Source organism: Erpetoichthys calabaricus, chromosome 2, assembly GCF_900747795.2.
Source record: "Erpetoichthys calabaricus chromosome 2, fErpCal1.3, whole genome shotgun sequence".
Taxonomy (NCBI): Eukaryota; Metazoa; Chordata; class Cladistia; order Polypteriformes; family Polypteridae; genus Erpetoichthys; species Erpetoichthys calabaricus.
The window spans coordinates 237,779,670-237,803,830 of record NC_041395.2 but is presented as its reverse complement, the minus strand read 5'-3'; the positions used below and the strand labels follow the sequence as shown (position 1 = coordinate 237,803,830).

Below are 24,161 nucleotides of genomic sequence, written 5' to 3'. Positions count from 1 at the left end.
ATAGAGTGTTTATTTAAGTAGTCATTTAACTGTAAAAATACCACTTTTTCCAATGTTTTCACTATAAAGGGAAGATTAGACATGGGTCTAAATTGATCTAGGACAGAAGTGTCAAAGGAATGTTTTTTGAGGTGAGGCTTAACCCATGAAATTTTAAATAAATCTGGGAAAATACCAGAGGCTAGAGAACAATTTACAAAGTTTAATACATTATCAAATAACGTGAGAAATTTCTTTGAAGGCACTTGATGGAATAGGAATCAAGAATAGAGGTTGATGGTGTAAGACAAACTATTATTTAACTATTATTTCCTGTAATACAGTGGTGTGAAAAACTATTTGCCCCCTTCCTGATTTCTTATTCTTTTGCATGTTTGTCACACAAAATGTTTCTGATCATCAAACACATTTAACCATTAGTCAAATATAACACAAGTAAACACAAAATGCAGTTTTTAAATGATGGTGTTTATTATTTAGGGAGAAAAAAAATCCAAACCTACATGGCCCTGTGTGAAAAAGTAATTGCCCCCTTGTTAAAAAATAACCTAACTGTGGTGTATCACACCTGAGTTCAATTTCCGTAGCCACCCCCAGGCCTGATTACTGCAACACCTGTTTCAATCAAGAAATCACTTAAATAGGAGCTGCCTGACACAGAGAAGTAGACCAAAAGCACCTCAAAAGCTAGACATCATGCCAAGATCCAAAGAAATTCAGGAACAAATGAGAACAGAAGTAATTGAGATCTATCAGTCTGGTAAAGGTTATAAAGCCATTTCTAAAGCTTTGGGACTCCAGCGAACCACAGTGAGAGCCATTACCCACAAATGGCAAAAACATGGAACAGTGGTGAACCTTCCCAGGAGTGGCCGGCCGACCAAAATTACCCCAAGAGCGCAGAGACGACTCATCCGAGAGCTCACAAAAGACCCCAGGACAACGTCTAAAGAACTGCAGGCCTCACTTGCCTCAATTAAGGTCAGTGTTCACGACTCCACCATAAGAAAGAGACTGGGCAAAAACGGCCTGCATGACAGATTTCCAAGACGCAAACCACTATTAAGCAAAAAGAACATTAGGGCTCGTCTCAATTTTGCTAAGAAACATCTCAATGATTGCCAAGACTTTTGGGAAAATACCTTGTGGACTGATGAGTCAAAAGTTGAACTTTTTGGAAGGCAAATGTCCCGTTACATCTGGCGTAAAAGGAACACAGCATTTCAGAAAAAGAACATCATACCAACAGTAAAATATGGTGGTGGTAGTGTGATGGTCTGGGGTTGTTTTGCTGCTTCAGGACCTGGAAGGCTTGCTGTGATAGATGGAACCATGAATTCTACTGTCTACCAAAAAATCCTGAAGGAGAATGTCCGGCCATCTGTTCATCAACTCAAGCTGAAGCGATCTTGGGTGCTGCAACAGGACAATGACCCAAAACACACCAGCAAATCCACCTCTGAATGGCTGAAGAAAAACAAAATGAAGACTTTGGAGTGGCCTAGTCAAAGTCCTGACCTGAATCCAATTGAGATGCTATGGCATGACCTTAAAAAGGCGGTTCATACTAGAAAACCCTCAAATAAAGCTGAATTACAACAATTTTGCAAAGATGAGTGGGCCAAAATTCCTCCAGAGCGCTGTAAAAGACTCATTGCAAGTTATCGCAAACGCTTGATTGCAGTTATTGCTGCTAAAGGTGGCCCAACCAGTTATTAGGTTCAGGGGGCAATTACTTTTTCACACAGAGCCATGTAGGTTTGGATTTTTTTTTCTCCCTAAATAATAAAAACCACCATTTACAAACTGCATTTTGTGTTTACTTGTGTTATATTTGACTAATGGTTAAATGTGTTTGATGATCAGAAACATTTTGTGTGACAAACATGCAAAAGAATAAGAAATCAGGAAGGGGGCAAATAGTTTTTCACACCACTGTATATCATTTATGATTTTACTAAAATAAGACCATGTCTCAGATTGCACTGCTGAATTGTACTTAGTTATATTTGCCTTCAAAATTTCATAATCAACTGTTAATTTAGTCTTCCTGCACTTTCATTATGTCTTGTAGAATTCTGTATTCTGTTTACAAAATACTCAACCTGACTAAGCCCTCACAAAGTTAAAAATTAATAACTGTTTTTTAAATGTACCGTATATACTCACATATAAGTCAGGTCTTGAAAACTGAACAATTGTTCATAAAATCAGACCCCGACTTATATGCCCGTTCAAAAATACGACACTTAATTTTTTTTTTTTTACATCTTGCTTTCTCCAATCTCACACCAGTTTCTCAGACACATCAAATTTTGTTGCTGCAGTGCAGTTACCAATTTCTTTTGCCACTTCAACGACTTTTGAGTTAAAACCAGCTTCATATTTTCTTCTGATCTGTATACCTGCATTGTTATCACTCTTTAATTTAACATTGTCTTTATCAGTATGCTACTGCTGGAGTACGTGAATTTCCCCTTGGGATTAATAAAGTTATCTATCTATCTATCTATCTATCTATCTATCTATCTATCTATCTATCTATCTATCTATCTATCTATCTATCTATCTATCTATCTATCTATCTATCTATCTATCTATCTATCTATCTATCTATCTATCTATCTATCTATCTATCTATCTATCTATCTATCTATCTATCTTACGATAAAGGAGTTTGAGGGTATGAGACACAAAAAACACAAAACAGTGCAAACGTCGCTTCGGAACAATTCGGGTATTACCGTATGGTCACATAGGCACAATACATAGAAAAAAAAGGCAGTGCGTTCTGTGGTTACTCTCCTAGGTGGGCGTTAGCATATCATAATCTCTTGGACCAATAGCGTCAGTTTTCCGCATTTGACTTATGTGACCGACATTATAAAATACCGGAAACTATATGTTAAAATCAACTCCTGAATTATCCGCAGGAGAACTTAAACATGAGTATATACAGTAAATGTTTCAGGTGTCTAAAGTGAGACATTATTAAATAAATGTGATGTTCTGCCCTGTTTGTCTCCATCAGTCTCTTATAGAAGGAAGAGGAGCAAACAAATGAGAGTTTCTCCTAATTGTAAAATTTATGGTAAGACCCAACAAGTAAATAATGAATAAAAGACAGCAAGACAAAATGCATATACTGTATTGCAATTTTCAAATATTTGCATGCCTTATCTAGAGACAGTTTTTACTTTACACACAGTGCTGCCAAAATAAGCACACCCAAGACCCTCTTGACAAAGAGAGTTTGAAAATTATTAAATGATATGCATGAAGTGATAGTGGCTATAAGCTAATAATTGGAATATTTTATAAAGAATAATCCCTATAGGTGGTATTACATTTCATAACATAATATAACATAGCATGTCAATCCTGCTGCATCTTGGAGGCAGACCATCTCTTTTAAGCTCTGAGTGCAAGGCAGGAATCAGCCCTGTAGAGATCACCAGTCTATCATAGGACACCATCATGTACACACCTATTGGGCTAATTCAGATCCATCCATCCATCCATTATCCAACCCGCTATATCCTAACTACAGGGTCACGGGGGTCTGCTGGAGCCAATCCCAGCCAACACAGGGCGCAAGGCAGGAAACAAACCCCGGGCAGGGTGCCAGCCCACCGCAGGGCACACAGACACAAACACACACACTAAGCACACACTAGGGACAATTTAGAATCGCCAATGCACCTAACCTGCATGTCTTTGGACTGTGGGAGGAAACCGGAGTACCCGGAGGAAACCCACGCAGACACGGGGAGAACATGCAAACTCCACGCAGGGAGGACCCGGGAAGTAAACCTGGGTCTCCTAACTGTGAGGCAGCAGCGCTACCCACTGTGCCACCATGCCGCCCTAATTCAGATCAGATCAATTAATCTAACACTTGTGCCTTTGAGATATGGGAGGAAAATGGAAGAACCAGAAAAATACATAAATTCAACAGAGACAGCAATCAGACCTGGGATTCAAAACTAGATCAATTATAGTATGGTACTACCATCCCCACTGAAACAACAAAGTGATTTCAAATCAATGCTTTTAAATCAAACTACTTCTATGTGCTCTCATAATTCTTGTAACTACGTAGAGGTTTGGATGTTGTAAACCATTTTAAAGTTTTTGTTTTGACAATTTCTTTATCAAATGATGATTAATTAATACCAAACAAACATTTTTATTACATAATAACTGTAAGGACACATAAACAATACACACTATGCTTTTCCAGCCTGTAACTAAACAAAACATAGTCTACAAAAATACTCTTTATGGTGATGGAGGGCACAGAAAATGGATGGATGGGAACAGAGCACATATAAAGTTGAAATAGTCTAAGAAATGTCTTTGAAATAGGGCCAGCAAAAGTAATTTTAGAGTACTTGTTTTTATTTACTTTATATATTTTCACAGGCTCTAAACAGCAGTACAATCAAATGCTAGCCAATACTACACTTCAATAAAAGGTCATTAAGTATGAAGCATCAAACTTTATATATTATAGCTTGGAGCAGCAGCTGAGTCCATCTTAGGTTATTAAAAAGTGTGTATGATTTGGAAGATGTCTGAAAAGATGCTTTCACAGTTCTCAGGAGGGGTGTTGGGTGAAGGAGTTTTTCAGTTACGTTTAGTGTACTGTTTGCTAAAAGAGAGTCAAGCTGCACTGAAAATCTTAAAACTCAACCAAGAAAGAAGACAGGAGACAAAGTTATGAAGGATTACAGTAACTTGGTCCTTATTGCTGTTTACACACTTAGGCATTTTCCAGGCATGAATACTGGCACTACATTTCAGTGAAATTTTCATCTTATGTGTGGAATATGCATTTGATTTTGGAATGATCAAAATATACTATATACTGTATCTTAAAAAAATATACACTGTGAGATGAAGAAGCCATTAAAACAGTGTATAAATGTAAAAAACAATGTAGTTTTTCCTATTTAAGTTTATATACAAGTTTGGTCCAAATACAGTATGTGTAAGCTGATTCCACAGCTTTAGTACTGTTGAGATGAAAGGAGAATTCTTGGTACGAAGGGCCCAAATGAATTAACAGTTTTAATAAGAACACAAGAATTTTAACAGAAGAAAATGACATTTCAGTCTTTCAGGTTTTCCGTTAGAATTTTGTGAAGAGGCAACTCGCTTAATAAACAATTTTGAAAGTTTTTGCATGGTGTAACATTCAGGTTTCTTTTATTTTAAAATTATATTTGTACTAACATATCCATTACAAAAGAAGTGTTACAATATCACAAACAAACATAAGTTTCAGTGAAAAAAATGAAGACATTGGGAATATAAGATAATGTATCACTTTCCGATTTGAGTTATGAAAGGTGCATTAGGATTCTATATTGGGATTGTATATCAATTGCTGATATACAAGTTTTTAAAATAATTTCTGGTGTAAGATTTTCTGAATTACAGTGTGTATTGCAAAAAATTGTTAAGAACGAATGTTGTGAATTATTGAATTGTCTCTGTGCCTGACATATTGATAGAGAGGTCTCTTTCTTAGCATTGCTGAAGAAGGTCTAGCAGCGAACATTGTGACAAAAAAGTCTGGAAATGGTGCCAATTTTCTTCTCATTAAGTTTTTTTTCACAACATTTCTAAATTGTAGATAGAAAAATTAATTTCCTATTTAAAAAATAGAGGTAATCAAAATATGCAAATAATTATCAGGATAAAGATCTTTGAAGGTTGAGATGCTTAATGACTTCCAAGATTTAAATACTGTTTAACTGAGGAAAATCTCAAATGCAAAGTTATCCTCTGGTGGAGCAGCAGACAGCATTGTCTTTCCTAAGTGTTTTCTACATTTGTTCCATATTTTGAGTAAGTGAAATACAATCTGATTAAAAGTAAATTACTGATAATTACTTATGACCTTAGCAAGATTAGAGCTACAGAGAGAACTTCTTGCAAAATTTCCTTTCCAGATTCAGTCAGGCACTTTCTTCTTCGTTTCATTGTCTCAAATTATGAATATTTGCAACCCAGCAGTATACTGTAACTGAATGTCAGGTAGGACCATGCCACTTCCACTTTCAATCTTTGACTGTTGATTTTTTAATACATGATCTTTTTATAAAAAGGATTTATTAATAACTACAGGAATACTCAATTTGACAATTTGAATTGTCATACATACACTAGAAATTTTAAAGCACACCTCTTTGCGCATTATGTTTATTCCTCTACTGCTGTTTCGAGCTTTCATGCTGAACCTCCACTTATACACCAAAACATGTTGTTAGTAAATCTGAGATTATTAGTCTTCAAAAAAGCAACTGGTAGACAGACTTCTAATAGAGATAAGTGTATTAATGTTGTTGTTTATGGCTAACCAAACCATCGTTATTTTAGGCATGAAATTTCACAAAAGTGAAAATAGCTAACAAATGTTGCTGCTATTCTTTTATTGTTGTGCTTCCGCATGAATATCTATAACTGCTGCAGTACAAATAGCAAAGATAACAGGATCCAATATTATCTAGAGTGCTTGATTTAACTTTAAATGGGTGGCCAGATAACATGCAAAATTGGCAGTTTCAACCTTTTGTTTATTCTGAGGCATCAACTCTCAATTGAGTAAGGATGTATACTTTGGGGTCGCAGAGTAATTATACCACCTAAGTATCATGAGTGATTACTTGAAGAATTGCATAAATCACACCCTGGGATGGATAAAATGAAAGCTTTGGTTCGACACTCTTTATGGTGGCCAAATATGGACAGTGAAATTGAAAAAAAAGTAAATCAGTGTGATGCATAGTGCACAGTACATAACCAGCCACCCGCTGTCCCTTTACATTATTGGAAATGGTCAACTAGAGTATGGCAGAGAGTTCATGTCAACTTTGCTGAGAAAATCCAGCAGTATTTTCTAATTTTTATTGATAATCATTCTAAATGGCTTGAGGTTTACCCCCATCAACCTTGGCTAGTGAATCTTTGAGAATGTTATTTGCAGCTATGATATTCCAGAGGTGCTGGTATCGGATAATGGACCGCAATTTGTGTCAGAAGAATTTAAGAGGTTTACACTACTAATTCCTCCCTACCATGTTGCTACAAATGGTGCAGCTGAACGAAGTGTACAGATTTTGAAAAAGGCACTTGAAAAGGATGTGGTGGAAGGTGCCAAGACATACAGATCTTTATCTCTATCACACTATTTAGCAAATTTTCTGATAACGTATAGAAGTACTCCTCACTCAGTTACTGGTCATACAACTGCAGAATTGTTTTAAAAAGAGAAGTTAGAACCAGATTATCCCTGCTTAAGCCAAACATGGAACAAATAATAACAGATAAACAAACCCATGAAAAACACAGGCATGACATATCTGGATGTGTGGAGCATCACATTTCAGAGAAGGATACAGTTTTGGTAAACCAATGGAGGTGGGGGAAAGGCAAAATGGATTAGAGGAAATGTTTGCAGAAAAGAAGGGCCAAGGAGTTTTGTAGTCAAAGTAAATGGAGAACTTAGGCGAGTCCATTTGAATCATCTACGGAAAGCTGAAGCCAGTGTGGCAAATAGTGAAAACGTGGAACCCGCGATTTTCAGTTCACCACTTTCATTGGATGGACCTGAAGCAGTTACCTCAGGAATTCAAGGTAGTCAAAGCAAGTCAGTTATGATAGATGCTTCCAAGGTACAGAACACTAATAAACCTTCTCTGGACAGTGTTCATGTTGGGGAAGAGAATGAACCAATTCCTGAAATGGAAAAAGCAGGTCCACCTGTATTTTTAAATGAGAAGCCCTATCCATGTAGGGAGAGAATGAGGCACAAACATATGGAGTAAAGGGATGGTGTAAAAGTGCAAAAGTGCTTTTATTAAAAACTACAACAAAACAATGCCCAAATATATAAAGTTCAGTGCATTCAGAGTCATTAAATTAATAATCCATAAAAACCAAGTGCTTTAAAACGAGGTTAAAGCAATGCCGGAAGCAGTCCCTTAAAAACAACACAAAGCCTGGTGCTTCTTTTACCTGGCGGCTCTCCTGCTTCTCCCATCTGGGCCATGCAACAGGAGAGTCGCCCTTTCTGCAGCTGACCTTCTTTCCGTTCCACTGGTCTGGAGGCCTCCCGATCCCTGGCTTCGGTCGCGCACTCTCCAGACTGAGACTTGGCTTCCCTGGCGATCAGGACGCCCACGTCAGGGAATTCACCGCCCAAGCCTCCCAACTCCCGCTGCCTTCTTGGCCTTACGCGGCCAGCCTACTACCAGTCACACCCGCTCCTCCATAAAATACTCAGCGGGAGCGACCACTTCCAACTGCCCTAGGTATTGGCCAAACACCCCTGCTAGGGCTCACTGTCCAGCTGCTTGCCTGCAAGCCTTCACACGCTCGCTCTCGCTCTCTCTCCACGCTGCTTGCTGCTTCCTGCAACCTCCGTCTTTTTTCCTTCTTTTTTTTCCTCTCTCCCTTTTTTTTTCTTCCACCCTTTTAGCCGCCTCGCATTTCTATTTATCAAGAGGATGTGGCAGCTGTAGCAAATCAGCAGCCCCAGGAACAATCACGGATGCGGACCGTTTCTCACCTGTGCACTTAGGTAAGAAATGCCCACATCACGAATCATCCCCGGAACCGCTTCAGACACACGAGTGCGGTGATTATTTATTGAAAACTGGCCTTCCTGATGGGAGCTGTGGACCTGCTACACCACAGTGCTCTACCGGTCCATAGTACTGAAGTGGGAGTTGACTCTAAAGACAAAGACCTTGGTTTATCTGTTGATCTATATCCATGTCTTCACTTCAAGTTTGAGTGTGGGTAATGGATTAAACAATGAGATTTGCAACTGGCAGAAGTTAGCTTTCTTTGCAGGGCTGTTGGGTTGACACTCTGTTATAGGGTGAGAAGCTCATCAATTAGTGGAGAGCCTCTGAGTAGAGTCTCTGCTCCTTTGGATCAAGAGGAGCAAGTTGAGGTGGTTTGGTCATGTTGTAACAATGCTCCCTGGGCTGCCCCAGGCACATCCAAATGGGCAGAGACTCTGAGGAAGACTCAGGACATGCTAGAGGGATTATGTCTCTTGACTGGATTGGGAGCTCATGGGAACTGTCCAAGAAGAGATGGAATCTGTACCTGGGGACATGGAACTCTAGGCTGAACTGTTTGACCTCCTGCTGCCGCTACTCTCACCAGGAAAATGGTTTGAAAAGATGGCATCAGATAAAAAGAATTCCAATCTGACTAGGTTCAAAAAGTTAAAACAAAATTATTAAAAGGTGTTGGTAGAAATGATACAGTGTGGAATAGATAACCATGTCATCACTGGTCCATTTTCAATGATTCTTCCAATGTGCTGATTGTTTGAAGGTACAACCACAATATGGAGGGAGTCAATTTTAGACCAGTGGAAAAACCCCATCCATTTATTCATTTTCTTAACCCACTTATTATTTTACAGAAATATAGATTGGTGGAATGTATTATCCCAGCAACACTTGATTTAATGTTAAGACCTTATGCAGCTGGGATACTACACGTTCTTGGGCCTCAATGCCACAAACACAGTTGCTAACACTGGTCTCACACCAAATCACCTAACTTGGAAGTCTTTGAGATGTGAAAGGAGATCAAAATGCCCAGAAAAGGCCCAAGCAGACCAAGGAAAAGGCAGAATCTGGACACAGACAATCATTGGTCATGGATTTGAAGTCAGGTCTCTGGAAATATAAGGTAGCACCAGCACTACCACTTTTCTTACATCAAATCTGTGATCATTTTATTTTTCCTGTCAAACTCTGATTGCCAGTAAACACAGCTAAAGCATACCTTCTAAATTTTGTAGAAGAAACTTTATTTCACAGCCTTGCAAGAAACAAGCTGAAAATCAATGTTATGAATCATTAGAAAAGTAAACTCAAGGACAAAATAAAGAATTAAAGGGTAGAGACAACTTCAGAGAAGTAGACAGGCATATGATCTGCTATGTTTAAATAATGAATAAAACTCTCCTTTTAGAAAACACAAACAAATCAACAAATAACAAGCTGTTTTTGTTGTTGTATCAGAATGTACTTTTTCTATTTAAAGACACAAAAACAAGCCCTGGGAAGTTACAAAAGGCTGAAAAATAGGATCACACTGTTCTCTCGCCCTGACAAGCGGCTTCTGTAACAGTAATCCTTTCTGTTCATTCAACGTCTTTTGCACAGTTGTAGTCACGCTTGACTGGAGAAGTTTCCGCCAGCACCAGGTCCTTTGCTGACTACAGAGCTCAAGCAAAATTTCTCTTTATCCTGTTGCACTGTCACGGGGGGCAGAGATGGGGCTCTTTGGAGATCAATGCTCCTTCAAAACAGAAATGCAATGCTGCACTTTGTGATCTACTATTGTGAAGTTTCCCATCTGACAGGACGCTGGCGCAGAAAGATGTTTTCAGGTAAAGTTGCCTTTTTTTCTGTTTCTGCATGCCTCCAAATGACATTTTAACTTAATTATTTTAATGCACAGTCAATGTCATGTTATTTTTTCTGGGTTCCTTAGAGTGAAAAGCTTGTCCATTCTCTTATTCTTGGAAAAACAGAATTACAGTATGTTTAATGGCAGGAGACGATAAACAGTAATATAAAAAAAAGAAATATGAGTCTTTGATTTGATCAAGAAAAGTTAATTTACTTTATACTGATATATATAAATTATAATTGGTTAATAGAAATGAATGCATACATTTTATTTTTTCTCTTTAGGATTAGTGTGCACCTTCTTGAGCAAAACAATCTAGTAAACATGCATCCATATATCAATTTTAAAAGACAAATTGTGATGTTATTTTATTAACATAGACAGGCTCAAATTAAACAAGGTGCAGTCTGTATTGCTGCTGCTTGTGAGTCGTCATCTTCACTTCAAGCAAACTCGACATCTGCTGTGCTGAATGATAATGGAGATGCAGAAACCTGAGACCTGTGTGTTACCTGAGAACCACAAAAGAATGGCACCAAAGCAAAATGTGATTGGTGCTAACACGGCGGATAATATCAGAACCAGAGATGCTTACTGGAAATTTATCATAGCATCTCCAGAGTATATTTCGTCACACAGTGGGAGTCTTTCGGCCACACAAACAAAAAGTGCTCATCAACGCTTGCTTGAATGCAAGAGACAGGCAGTTGGGCAAGCTCTGCTTGGAACAGTGCCCCTGCCCATCAATCATACCACAGTCTCTTTGCCTGACCTGCACAATAAGAGCATTGTGCTGATGTCACAACCTCAGAAAAGGAGCACATTTTCCTCTTTGTATAACTCCTTGTCAAAGAAGGCCAATTTGACCCTTACACCGTCCAAGATTTTCAAAAAGGTGCAGGACAGACCAAATTGCTTGAACTTTCAGGAGATTAAAGGTGCACCTATTTCAGAAAACTGCTTGAAGAGAAGCCAGATAAGAATTATGGGAAAAAAGGAACGGGTTCTGTTCTGTACAATCGACACTGTAAAACAAAATTGGTTACCATTTCAGAAGAAAGCAGTCACTTGCTATATTGAAAGCAGCATACATGATAAAGAATCACCATCATCATCTGCCAATGAGGTGAGTTACAGAGTGCTTCACAGTACCAAATGCCGCAATCACCAGCGGTGCGGAGAACTGGGAGGATATGTGGGTCTTGATAGTTCAGATTACACATCTTGTGACTTGCTGTGCTTTTTTTAATCTTAGTTAATGCAATTGTACACTTGAGTTCACTTTGTGATTGGGCTAGCCAAGGGGAGTGCACTGCAGAGTAAAGAGCTGGAGAGCTGAAAACTCGACGTGTCCTGAGAATCAGAATGGGTTGGACTCCTCCCCCTTTTTAGAAGCTGGGTCACTTCACAAAAAAATCTCTTTATGCTCCACATTTTAATCACATTGCAGCAGACTTAATGCTGTACCACTAAATTACAGATAGTTTGAAGTATTTGTGCTATTAAATACCTTTTTATTTCGGTACTATCTAAGTGCCTATTAATTTTGTGAACTTGCTTTATCCATTATAGGGACACGGCAAGGTGGAGTCTATCTCAGTAGCACTGGGTGCAGCAAAGCAGGAACCAACCTAAGACCAGACACTAGTGCATTGTAAGACATAGTCTCACAATTAAACCTACACTGGGTTAGTTTAAGAAATGATAATAAGGGAGGAAAATAGAATAAACTATTTACACACTGTGGCATTGGACTTCACACCTTGGGGTTGTGGGTGGGTTGAGATCCTGCTACTGACACTGTGTGACCATGAGCAAGTCACTTCACCTGCCTGTATTCCAACTGGAATTGCAGTAACAAAATGAAATTTAACTAATTGTATCTCTTAAAGTCACCTTAGATGAAGGCATCAGATTAGTAATGATAATAGTAATAAATATGGGAAACTGTTGAGGTCAATGAAAAGCAACAGGCACTGACAAGGCCAAAATTTGAAAAATGAGGAAGCAATGCTGACCACTTTGCTGCAGTCCCACTCTTGTTTTTTTTTTACCAGAATATTCCTTTTCCTTTTTTAAAAATAATTAACAGAGCAGACATTTTTATGTACTTTTAGTTTTAAGTGCAGCAGTAGCTCCGAGATGTAGCTCAGTGTCATTAATGTTAAAAGCCTGAAGACAATATTCAAACAGTGAGTTTCACCTTTATAAAAAGGTTCCAGTTAATGAAACTTAATAAAGTACAATATAGAAAGTGTCTGAGAAGTTATTGATAAGACACATATATTGAATTTTTTCTGAGTGCAATTACAGAGAATATGTGTGATAGAATCACAAAACATTATTTTAAACATTTTATGCAGTAGTAGCAGTTGTATGCCTTACTTACTGCACATATCCAATCAAGAAGAAACACATTGCAACTCTCCAGTGTATTTGCTGAAACTAAAAATCAGCTCACGTGGTACATTTCTTATTGTGGCATGAAGTTGGTTGTTTCTTCTATTGAAGTACCAGTTATGAACAAAGAAGCATATTTTTAGCACAAGCAAAGATTTGACATTTGTTACATAAAGTAAGAGCAATTTAAAATGGGTTGAAACAAGCAATAATGTGAGCTCCATCATTAGTGTAGCTAAAACGCATTTACATGAATGAAAGAATTTCTCTTCACACAGAGTATCATAAACACATGGAATAAGTTGGCAAGTAGTGTGGTAGACAGAAGGACTTTGGGGAAGTTCAAAATTTGACTTGATGTTATTTTAGAATAGTTACGTAGATAGGACTGGCAAGCTTTGTTGGGCTGATTGGCTTGTTATTATCTAGATTGTTCTAATATTCTAACGTTCTAATTTAGTGTTATAGAAAGCAAAGGATTATGGTGTGAGGAGATGAATTGGGTGATATTAAAAGTGGGGTCTCTCGTGGATAAGTGCTGGTGCTGCTGCTCTTTTATTTAATATAACTAACAGAAAGTTTCACTAAACTGGGTGGAATGTAAGACACAACAGAGTGAGTAATCATTTCAGATAGATGTGGACTGAGTTCAGACTTGGGCAGATGCAGTATGTGGCAGATGAAAATTAATGTACAATAATGTAATTTGTTTGATTCTGGTGGACATTATCAACCATGTTAGTTTTACTAAAATGCAATACCCTTTTCTTTTCTCAATGTGTGAAATGTTAATTAGTGGTAATGATTTTAATGATAGTATATACAGTATATAGTATAGGTAATAATTTGACTGATAACATTGGTGAACATGTCAGAGATTCCTATGGTAGAACAGTTCCACCTACAAATGGACAGAGACAGGGATAAATAAGTCCAAAGCTAACATGATTGGACACATTAAAACATATGTGTTCAGAAATGGGGCTTGACATACAGTAAGTTATAAGGTGTGCACTGCCTGCTCCTGAAACAAATCAATTTATGGATATGCGGAAAATGTAATCGTTATGGAACATCATAGTATTTGCATTTAATTAATCAAAGTAAGAATTAATAGATTAAAACAGTAAAATATTAATTAAATTTTTCATAATGACTTGCGGAATATTTGATGTTATCATTTCCCATCAGAAGAATTATATTTTCATTGAGTGAACAGCTGGGGTTTGTAACTCTTAAAGACTGAAACAATTAAACATTCTTGATGTATACCCTTATAGTAAAAAGCTTTAGAGATACACGGGTTGACAGTCTAAAGACAGGGAGTAGCTCACAGAGGCCATAGATAGCTTAGGCAGTGACAGAAGGTGATGCTGTTCAATGGAGGGCCTTTTAAATTTCCTTAGATAGTGTTTATGTATTTTTTTAAATGATAACAGTAAATTCATTTGTGCTTGACTGGAGTAATTGTCTAGGACTTAAAACTTGGAGACTGGCCCTGATTCTTTAGAATACAGGAAACATGAAAACCCCTTACACCATGGAGTTTCTTCTGTATAGCAATAGGTATAGCCAACATCGTCATCTGCAAATACTATTGATATAGGTTCTGAAACCTACCAAAATTTTGGTTGCATCTTGATACCATTCCTGTGAAAACCATGAACAGGAGAAGAGACAAGACGCATCCTTGTTGGAGCACAACACCCACATGAAGTGTCCTCAACTTAATGCCAAGTGTGCAGGTACAGTTTTCTCTTACTCTGTGCAAATAGGGGACAGCAGCAGTAGTTCTAGAACCCCATAGTACCCCGTAGCACCTTCCACAAGATCCCATGAGCTACTTTATCATAATCTTTCTCCACAAAGCACTCGCAAACTGATTTCTTCCATGACCTCTTAAGTATTTGTGGAAGGACAGAGAGTTGGTCCAGTATTTCATATCCAGAACAGAATACATATTGCTAATTTTAATCTGTGGTTAATCGATCAGAGTCTGCATTCCAGTATCCTGGTTCTTTCAACTTTTCTGATTGAATCTCATCTACCTATGCTGCTTTCCCACTATGGAGCTTTTTACTTAATGCAGCAACCTCAGCCAAAGAAATTGGTTCAGCCTTAACTAATATTCCTGGTACTGTCTCCTCTGAGGAAGGCATATCTTCAGGGATTACAAGCCCCTCAAAAAGTTATTTCTTCCTTTTAATGATATGACCAGTTAGGATAATTGTCTCTCCACCCTTTTTGAGAATTGCCTCAGCCACACCTACATGCTCTTCCTAGATCATCAAATGGTTTGCCATAACCTCTTCAAGGCAAGTCTGAAAGTCATTCTCCAAACTACCTCCATGCACATGCCACCCTTTTGGTCTGCTGGTGCCTCTTAGTCAAACATGAAGATGTTCTTGCTAACACGACAGGAAGCCCTCTTACTTCAAATTAACAGCTTCCCTTACCCCTGGTGTCCTAGGATTTCCACCATGACAGGCACAACAGCTTTCATGCCATAGCTCCTTACAGCTTCTTCCACAGCTGTGGTGTTCAGCAGAATGCATTGTGGTGTGCCTGTGGTTGTGTGCCTCAGTAATCCGTAAAACTACGGCATCTGGAGATATTTGCTCCTACTAGAGATAACCATGGGGCAAGTCAAAGAATAATGTATAATCGATCCTCATACATGTTCAAATCAAAACATAAATCTGCCTGGAACAGGGATATTAAAGCCCACTCCAGAGCCAGGCCTTAGACTGGTGTTCACTTTAGAACACCTACTTCTGGGTTGACCCATGTTACCTGGTTGAACTCAGCTCAAAAAAGTCACAGAGAGCAACTATGTGGTCATGTGCAATGCTAGTCAGTGAGATACAAAAGCTGAGATGGACCAAAGCATGGTAAACCTCGGTAATAAATTAGTTTATATTAGGCAAATTAAATTAAAAATAAGTACATATTAACTGCAATTAATTATATATTTGTCCTGAACTTCCACTAAATCAATGACTATGGTAAATTTATTTGCTTAAAATTGTGTATGTGCCAGAAATTAAACACAAAAGAAAACAAATAAGATTAAATTATGTTTATTGGCTTGAAAAACTAAACAAGAACTGCAGATGCATGTAATTTGATTAATTAGAATTTGCACTTATTTACTTTGAACAAGTCATTTAACTGATACAGTTTATTGACTGTTTAACCTAATGCAATTTGTAGATTTTTATGTGGATTGACCATCCTGACAGATGAAGTACAGGCCCTGTGAAGATTAAAAAATATACATATGTTAAAACTAATGTCATGAGTAAGCTTGAATAACCTTGTGGGTTTAACATGATAATTAGTTTACATCAATCAATTTATAAGAACACATCCAAATATACTAATGAGAAAAAGAAAGGCAACTGAATTTCAAGTTTCATTACTGAAGTAATAGTAAGAGAGTAAGTGAGTCAGGAAAATAACAGTACCTCAACAAAAGCAGTGAAAATATTATAAAAAATCCTACAGTTCTTCGTTAACTTGTGTGACAACCTCTCACAGCCACTGTTTGACACCTCTGGCCACACAGCCATTAAGCCTCTGAATCTGCAGTGGTGGGATGTTTTCCCATTTATGCAGAATGGCCTTAAATTATTATTGGATGAGTGAGACTCACCATGTTCATTACTGATTTGGTCTAGTATCGTACTATAAGCTTAACACACAAACACACACACAGACAGATGTTATTCACATGATTCCTCCAGCGACTTCCAGTCGCTCTCTAGTACTCCACTTATGGACTCACTATCTTTCTTCACAAACAACATACGGGTGTTACCAGATACAACCCAGACCCAAATGCTACTTTGGTCCCCAAGAATATCCAAAACACATGAAGGCTGATACACTCTTTGGTTATAGGCCACTTAGCAACCAATGATGTCTTACTTTTACCACACTGTTCTTCGATTGGACTGCCATCTTCAGCTTTATAAACCTGCAGATAACAGCAAATGGCAATCTCCCATGTACCAGGTGCCCAAACCTTTACTTTATTACCTCAGTCACTCTAGATATAAAGACAAAGTGTAGAAATGTAAAAGCAAAGTAATATTTATTAAAGTATGATAATGCCACTAAAAGAAAGTATAATAGAAAATATAAGTAGATAGCAAAGTCTGGATGTATATAGTCTTGGAAAAGCTTACTGAAAATCAACAATATCAAAGGTGGATGTTGTCCTGGGTAGCTTTTTGATTCAGAAATCGGAGTGATGTATGGGTTACTTCCACGTCCAGATGAAATGATCTCTCTCTATTTCTGATGTGTCTTGGTCTCTGATGTCGCTTCTTTCTATCTCCTCTTTCTGGTCTTTCAGTAGGGTCATTATTGGTATTAAAAATACACATGGGGTTCTGGACCATGTGACATTAATAACATTAATAACATATCAGTCCAAAAGCTTTGATTCTTGTGCTTGTTTCTGCAATCTCTTACTGTCTTCCATTTTTTAACTATTAAGTTGTAAACTGTCTGAACTTTTTAAACTAAGAATACCATAAATTTCTTAGATAACAAGGCATACAGTATGCATTAAAGTTAGAAACGACCCCACAATAAAGAGAAGAAATGTACAAATGTATTTGTATTTTAGTCCACAATATAGAAAGAATGTAGATATATTTAGATACAATACTTTCAAGAGTCCTGTTAATCCTGTTCTAAATTAGTGAAGTAAGTTGTCTTTAAGGGTCCTATAAATTCTTTTGTAAACTACTAGTTTCTTTATAGTTCATCATAGTTTGTTTCAGCAAAAATGAAAAAAAAAAGTCTTATAATAGAAGCAGTTTAAAATAATGCTGATTTTATCCTCTAGGACAGGCCTGATGATGCTGCTGGCTATCAGCAGACAACTGGTCACATCTCTAGATGTTGTGATCCTGACAATTCCAGAATTGCTCAGTGGGGCTAAGGCAGCACTTGCACATCAGCATTTCTCAGACCAGTTGTGAGCACAGCAGCAGTGTGTGTGTATGGCCTAGAAAGTATAAACAATGAGCCTCCAACAGGTTGCTTTGCAGCATGGAACCTGTCCCTCACTGTTCTGTCACTGTGTGCTGGCAGTTTCAGCAGCAGTGGTACCGGTTATGGATTTCAAATAATCTCTCAGAGGGACAAGTCTGATGTGTTGGTCCTGCTCTGTTGTGGTCACTTGTGGGCAACCAAATCTTGAACAGTCATGTGGTCCTGCAACCTTCCTTGCAATTGGAGCAGTTTAATCCGTAGTGCCTGCCTACAGAATTCTAGTGGCCCTCTAGTGGCACAGAATACTGTCAGAGATGGGGCCTTTGTCTTTCTGTAACCTTTACCCAATAAGGACATTTTTCAGCAATTTCAGCCTGAGGGGAGAACACTATAATAAAGCCTTATTATGCAATAAATAGAGGAAGGACATTCATTTTTTCACTAAAACTTCTTGGATTTTATAGAAATTGTGTTTGTGTCAAATTTAAACATTCTTTACTCAAAAACTGATGCCAAAATAGCAAAAAAAAAACATAACTGGATGCTGTAGTTTTTCCAAATTTTTAGTTTTAGTTTTAGTATCCAAGGTTAGTTTTTTCACCTTTTAGGTGTTACCAGACATGTTAACTGTTCCGGTGAAAAGTTTCATGTTTATAACACAAGGAAATAAATAGTTACAGCATTTGGTACCATGGGCACTCTTCCCACCACCAGAACCTTTCCCAGCAGGGATGTCCAAAATATAAATATACATAATATAAAATTTGTATAAAATAATATAAATATTTATTTAAGATATAAATAACCAGTAACGGCGCACTGCACAATAACGTGCAGTAAATAGACTCGACTTGAACATTCATACTTTTCATACTTTTCTCTGTACATTTAGCATTCATTTGCTCAGAGGTTGATGCACTTGCTGCTTCCTGAGCAGTTCTTCTTTTCTCCGCCCTAGCAGCCCGCTTCTTCTCTTCTTTTGTCGGCATATTTTTGCGTTAAAACTGTTTAAGTCAGTGTTTGTATTGCAATTACTTAGTATGTTTTCCTTAATTTTTCACTTAAGCTGGCACTTAAGTCTTCAATCTGCCTCAAGAATGATTTAAGATATGAAGAGGTAGGGGAAGTGACGATGAAGGTGGTAGGGATGAGAACGGCACCAGTACGCATGTGCTGCACAGCTGTCCTGCTGGCCGCTGCCAAGAGTTGATTCTACAATAAAATAAAATAAAAATAAAAAGAGGAATAACCTTGGAGGACAATCATCACCACAGAAAGCGGATAGTAGACGGCACTTAGTATATGTGTACCAACTTTCAGGTCAATAGGTCAAAAGGTTTGCGAGCTACAGGTGATTTAAAATCCTGGACAGACACAGTAGCGTATTATACAGTATATAAAGATTTCTCATACACACACACACACACACACACACACACACACACACACACACACACACACACACACACACCAAAAAATAGAAAAAAATACAACTTTTCGTTGATTTTGTTCACCTTTAGCACATTTGCTCAAATGTGGGCATGTTATACATCATTGGAAACATCTTAGCCGCAGCTATAAAATGATGTGAAGCATGCAATGGTACGACCCACTGAGCCGGAGTGATCAGGAATGGAAACGCCATCTGCTTGACCTCCTGCTCTTTGATGGCGAATATCTTACTAATGCTTTGTTGCACGGTGCCGTGCTTGGGCTTGTTTTATTCAGCAGAAAATGCTGTAAATGTTGGTATATGCCAATATTCACTGTTGCTTTGTGATGTTTTATGTGACAATACACAATAATTCTTTTCTTCTCAATGGGCATCTGAAGTTGTTTTGCCATGTCAGGGCAACAGCTTTTCTTCCAACATGGCCATAGTGGGTGTTGTTGGAAACAACACAGTCTCAGCTAGCCAATGTTGTGAAGTTTGAGACAGAATGTTCCACTCAGAAAGAGCCACCTTGGTCATGTTTTTGCATTGGATCAGATTACTTAGATGCTGCTTCCATGTAGAGACACATTGAAGGCCTCATTTTATTCAGCGGAACGTGCTGAATAAAGCAAAATGTGATTTGTTTATTTTTATTGCTGCTTTGTGGAGTTATATATGGGAACGTGAAAATCTGTCGAACGGTGTGATGGTTGGTTCCGCTTTTTGCATGTGGCAGGCGTGTGTCTGGTTGAATCAAATGTTTCAAATCTACAGGTTGAGATGTTTGGATTGATATATAACACTTCGGTATTCCTTGTTCAGAATTACTAGGCTGGTTTTAATTTTTTTGATTTCGTTGTTAGATACTGCACACGTGTGATTTCATGTCAGATTAAAAGTCAACTGTACATACTGCAACAATGTGATCACTATGGGTGTATAGACACCCGTGGCTTTCAAATGAGGTGTTGTTTGTGTCTGTGTGTGGTGTAGTTCGTCGGTATGATGCATCAAAAGGTGTTTTAAAAGTTTTTGAACCCCTGTCGTTCTGGGACCAGGCCCCTCTGGATTTGGCTTTATAAAAGTTACCAGATCAGATATTGTTCCACCTGGTCCATGATGTGTTAAGTGCACCTAACAAACTTTGATTTATTGAGCAATTGTAATACCTCACTCTGCAAGCCGCATGGCTGGCCAGAGAGCCTAAAAGAAATTATTTTGTGACCGCACACAAGCTGCAATAACATTTGCATTCTAGAAAATGTTTTTTTTCTTTTTCAATTAGTATACATATTGGATACATTGGATACATAAAACATGGAATAATATTTTTGAACTATTCTGGTGTATGTACATTACTGTAGAATAGAGTAATATATTTAATGTTTGTATGCCATATTTTGAAAAGAGGGTTTACTTTGAAGCACAACCCATTATTACAAACCATAGTGTTTGAATTAAAAAGTAGAAAGATTCTGCTACTGAATGTATGTCTCAGTAAATGCTTTAACTTTGTGCCATAGTGCTGCTTAGGGTTCTGTAACAAATTTGGTCACAGTGTTTGCTATACAAGGCACTGTATAAAGATTGATTACGTGAGGATAAGGAGTGCATCTGTAGAAAATAAATTTCACAGAGATCTGCTGTGACATTGGAAGCCAATAGAAATGAAAATTAATAAAGAAAATTACCTAAGTAATTGAATATACACTAAAGCACTATAAAGAGATCACTGATTATTGCATAAGCTTAAAATTCAAAGGGCATATTCAAAGCGGAACAATGGGGCATTAATTAAAATAGAGGTTTAATTAGTTATTCAGTTAAAAGTGAAGCGAAGTGAATGCCAGAGGAGACGTATTTTAATAGTTTTTTGACCTTTGTCTGAAGCAGCTAATGTTCCACTTTACAACAGCAAAAGTGCTTTTTGTCTGTTTTCTGGAAAGTGGGAACAGTTCAGAACAGACTAGCCAAAACTTCTTGAAAAGACAACACTCATTAAGCGATTTATGGGCATATTTGATAAGTGGTTCAGTGATGAAAGGACAAAATGACTGAAAGTGGTGACAAAGTCTGTGGAGTGCAGTGCTATTGCTCCTATTAGTGACGACTGGTGCATTTCATCAATAGCAAAACTAGTTTGCTTCATTTGTAAATAAAAAACAAAAGTTGCTGAATGAAAATGAATTGAAATTCATATGAAAAGACAAATTTTGGGTTTTTATTTGCTTGTCCTTATCTGCAGAATTGTTTTATCTTTTATTGTATTTCTATAATTTTTTAATTTCTTTTTGCTTGCATTTATATTTTATTATTATTTCCTGTTATTTTCATTGTCACAATGCCATTTTGTTGTTTATTTTTGTTCATAAAGTTCCTACGGTTGATGGTTACCATGCATGTTCGGTGGCACGGTGAGAGATGTCACTTTGCCTAATCATTGAATACTTGCTTTTGAAAAACAAACCTTCACAAAGCAAAGTTCTATTAACTTTTTTTACTTTGGCTAAGACCTCCTTTGATTTAGCAAAACCCTTTTTATTTTGTTGATCGACTTAAGATTCTGACCGTTTCTTCCTTTTGTCAATGCCTTCTGTCTTGTTCTTAATCAGCTCATCACCTGATCAAAATATGTCTCTTCTATGTCACCACACAAAAATCAAATAAACAATGATTTAAAATATCAATAGGTCAAAAAAGTGGCAAAATAGTGTGCAATTTATTTAGCAAACTGATTGATTTTCTGGCTCATAACAAGGAGATCGGTGTTTGTGCCCCTGGTGCTCTCTGTGTGGAGTCTGCATGTTCTTGGTGTGTCTGCATGGGATTTCCTCAGGGTGCTCCATTTCCTCCCACTGTCCAAAAACATGTAGGGTAGGTGGGCTGGTGATGTTAAATTGTCCCTAGTGTGTGTATGTGAGTGCATGTGTGTTTGTGTTTTATGTGTGTTCACCCTGCGCTGGACTGGAGACCCTTCCTGGTTTTGCTCCTGCCTTGTACCCGATGATTGTAGCTGCCCTATGACCCTGCTCTGGAAAAATGGGTCAGGAAAATGAAGGGATGAATGGAGGAATAAATTTATCTCAGGGTTAATAAAGTGTACCTACAATAGCATAGCCAAAGATTGGTCAACAGATAGCGTATGGCTTTTCTAAAAACGATCAGAAGGGCTGTCAACTTCTAATGCTCAAGCTTTCTGTTACAGTGGGCTGCTAAGCCCTTACCATTATGTGCAGCACATCATGTAACCATGCTTCCATGACAGAACATGCCAGGCTTTTGAACCCATTCTACTTTTCCCGTAATCATGCTGCCAGGGTGTCATGACCATGGGGTATCTTTGCTCTTACCAAACAATTCTAAAATAGAAAACAAAAAGAAAATATAAAAAGCACTGAATAGCTCAAAATGAACAAAAATGGCAAATGTAGCAACCAGGCTCCACATATGCCTGTGCCCCTCTAAAAGAAAATATAAAAAGCACTGAATAGCTCAAAATGAACAAAAATGGCAAACGCAGCAACCAGGCTCCACATATGCCTGTGCCCCTCTAATGACAGACTTTCACTTTTTAAAGGACTGGTTGTAATACCTAATCTCTTAACATGGTTACATGCGTGAAGAGTATTCTTGAGTATCCTATACTTATTTCCTGTATCCCTCCACTATTTCATATCACCTCCACTACTCTAATAGGCCTTGTGGTTCTAATCAGTTTTTTTAAGCAATGACCCTCCACCATGTAAAAGAAGAACATGAAAAGAGGGTGTCACTGGGGAGAATTCACTCCTCTCAGTTCTTCATGCTCACTCAGATATGCTGGATGTGAATACGAGTCACAGGAGTCAGAGAGCAGAGGTCAGTCCTCTTAGTTGTTGTGTGTGTTATGAGTGCAGATTGCATTCTGAATATATTTTATGTATTTTTCTTCTGATATTTGTTTTATTTTTATCTTCATTCTGCCAGTGTCATTTGTGTCCTTTGTCACAGCCATTTTGTGATGACTTTTGATGGTCCCAGCCATATTGTTTATGGTTGCTATGCTTGTTACTTAGGGTGATATAGAGGTCATGTGATAATTTCTGACAGTTTAGTTTTGTATAAAGCTCTTCACTAAGTGCAATTATAAACTTTACAAAATTCTAATTATTAATGAATACATGTAAAGACACAGATTTGTTTAAAACAGGAAAAAAAACAGTTCCAAACTGAATAACATAATTGGAATCTAGGAATATCAGTCCATTAACATTATCATTGAACTATGACCAGAGAGGAAAACAACAACTCCAGTTAGGACAATCCCTGGAGAAAATAAACATATGGGGGGCCCACGGTCCTTTATAACAGATCAAGTCGAAGACAAAGTCAGATGCAACCACAGTTCTGGAGACCTCAGGCAGCTGGTCACTCACCCACTCCTAGGCATTCTACATTAGAGTCTTTGCTGGACTGTGTAATATGACAACAAAATCTTTCCATCCATTTGATTCCAAGAGTCCCAGTATCATAGATGTCTTTCCCTAGGCAGGAAAATGGCTTAGAATTCTAGTAGTGGCACGAAATGCCATATCAGGACATCAAGAACAGAAACAGAATAGAGGGTTAGTATCATTTCATAATTATTATATTACTTATATTTTAATACAAATGACTAACAAACAGAGACGCCATATGCACAGCTAATCATGATATCTTAGACTAAAGCAATGAGTCTTCAGCCAGAATTTAAAAGCTGAGACTGAATGGGCATCTGTTATATTAGCTAGTAGGCCATGTAGCTAAATGGTGACCTTCTACTGTTGTTTTATTAATCCTTGGAATCTTTACTAGGCTGGCATCTTGAGATCTTAATGTGTGTTCTGGT

General features: G+C 37.7%; 1 protein-coding gene across 4 annotated transcripts in view; it reads left to right on the top strand.

Annotated features, from left to right (window-relative positions):
• Nucleotides 1-10,751: 10,751 nt before the first annotated feature.
• c2h10orf90 (chromosome 2 C10orf90 homolog) overlaps nt 10,752-24,161 on the top strand; it is a 241,812-nt gene continuing 228,402 nt past the window's right edge. For all 4 annotated transcript variants that reach the window (XM_028795288.2, XM_028795287.2, XM_028795289.2 and 1 more), the window contains exon 1: nt 10,752-11,578. In XM_028795288.2, coding sequence (XP_028651121.2) covers nt 10,925-11,578 — 654 coding nt within the window. In that variant the 5' untranslated portion in view covers nt 10,752-10,924. The remainder of the gene's footprint in view (nt 11,579-24,161) is intronic.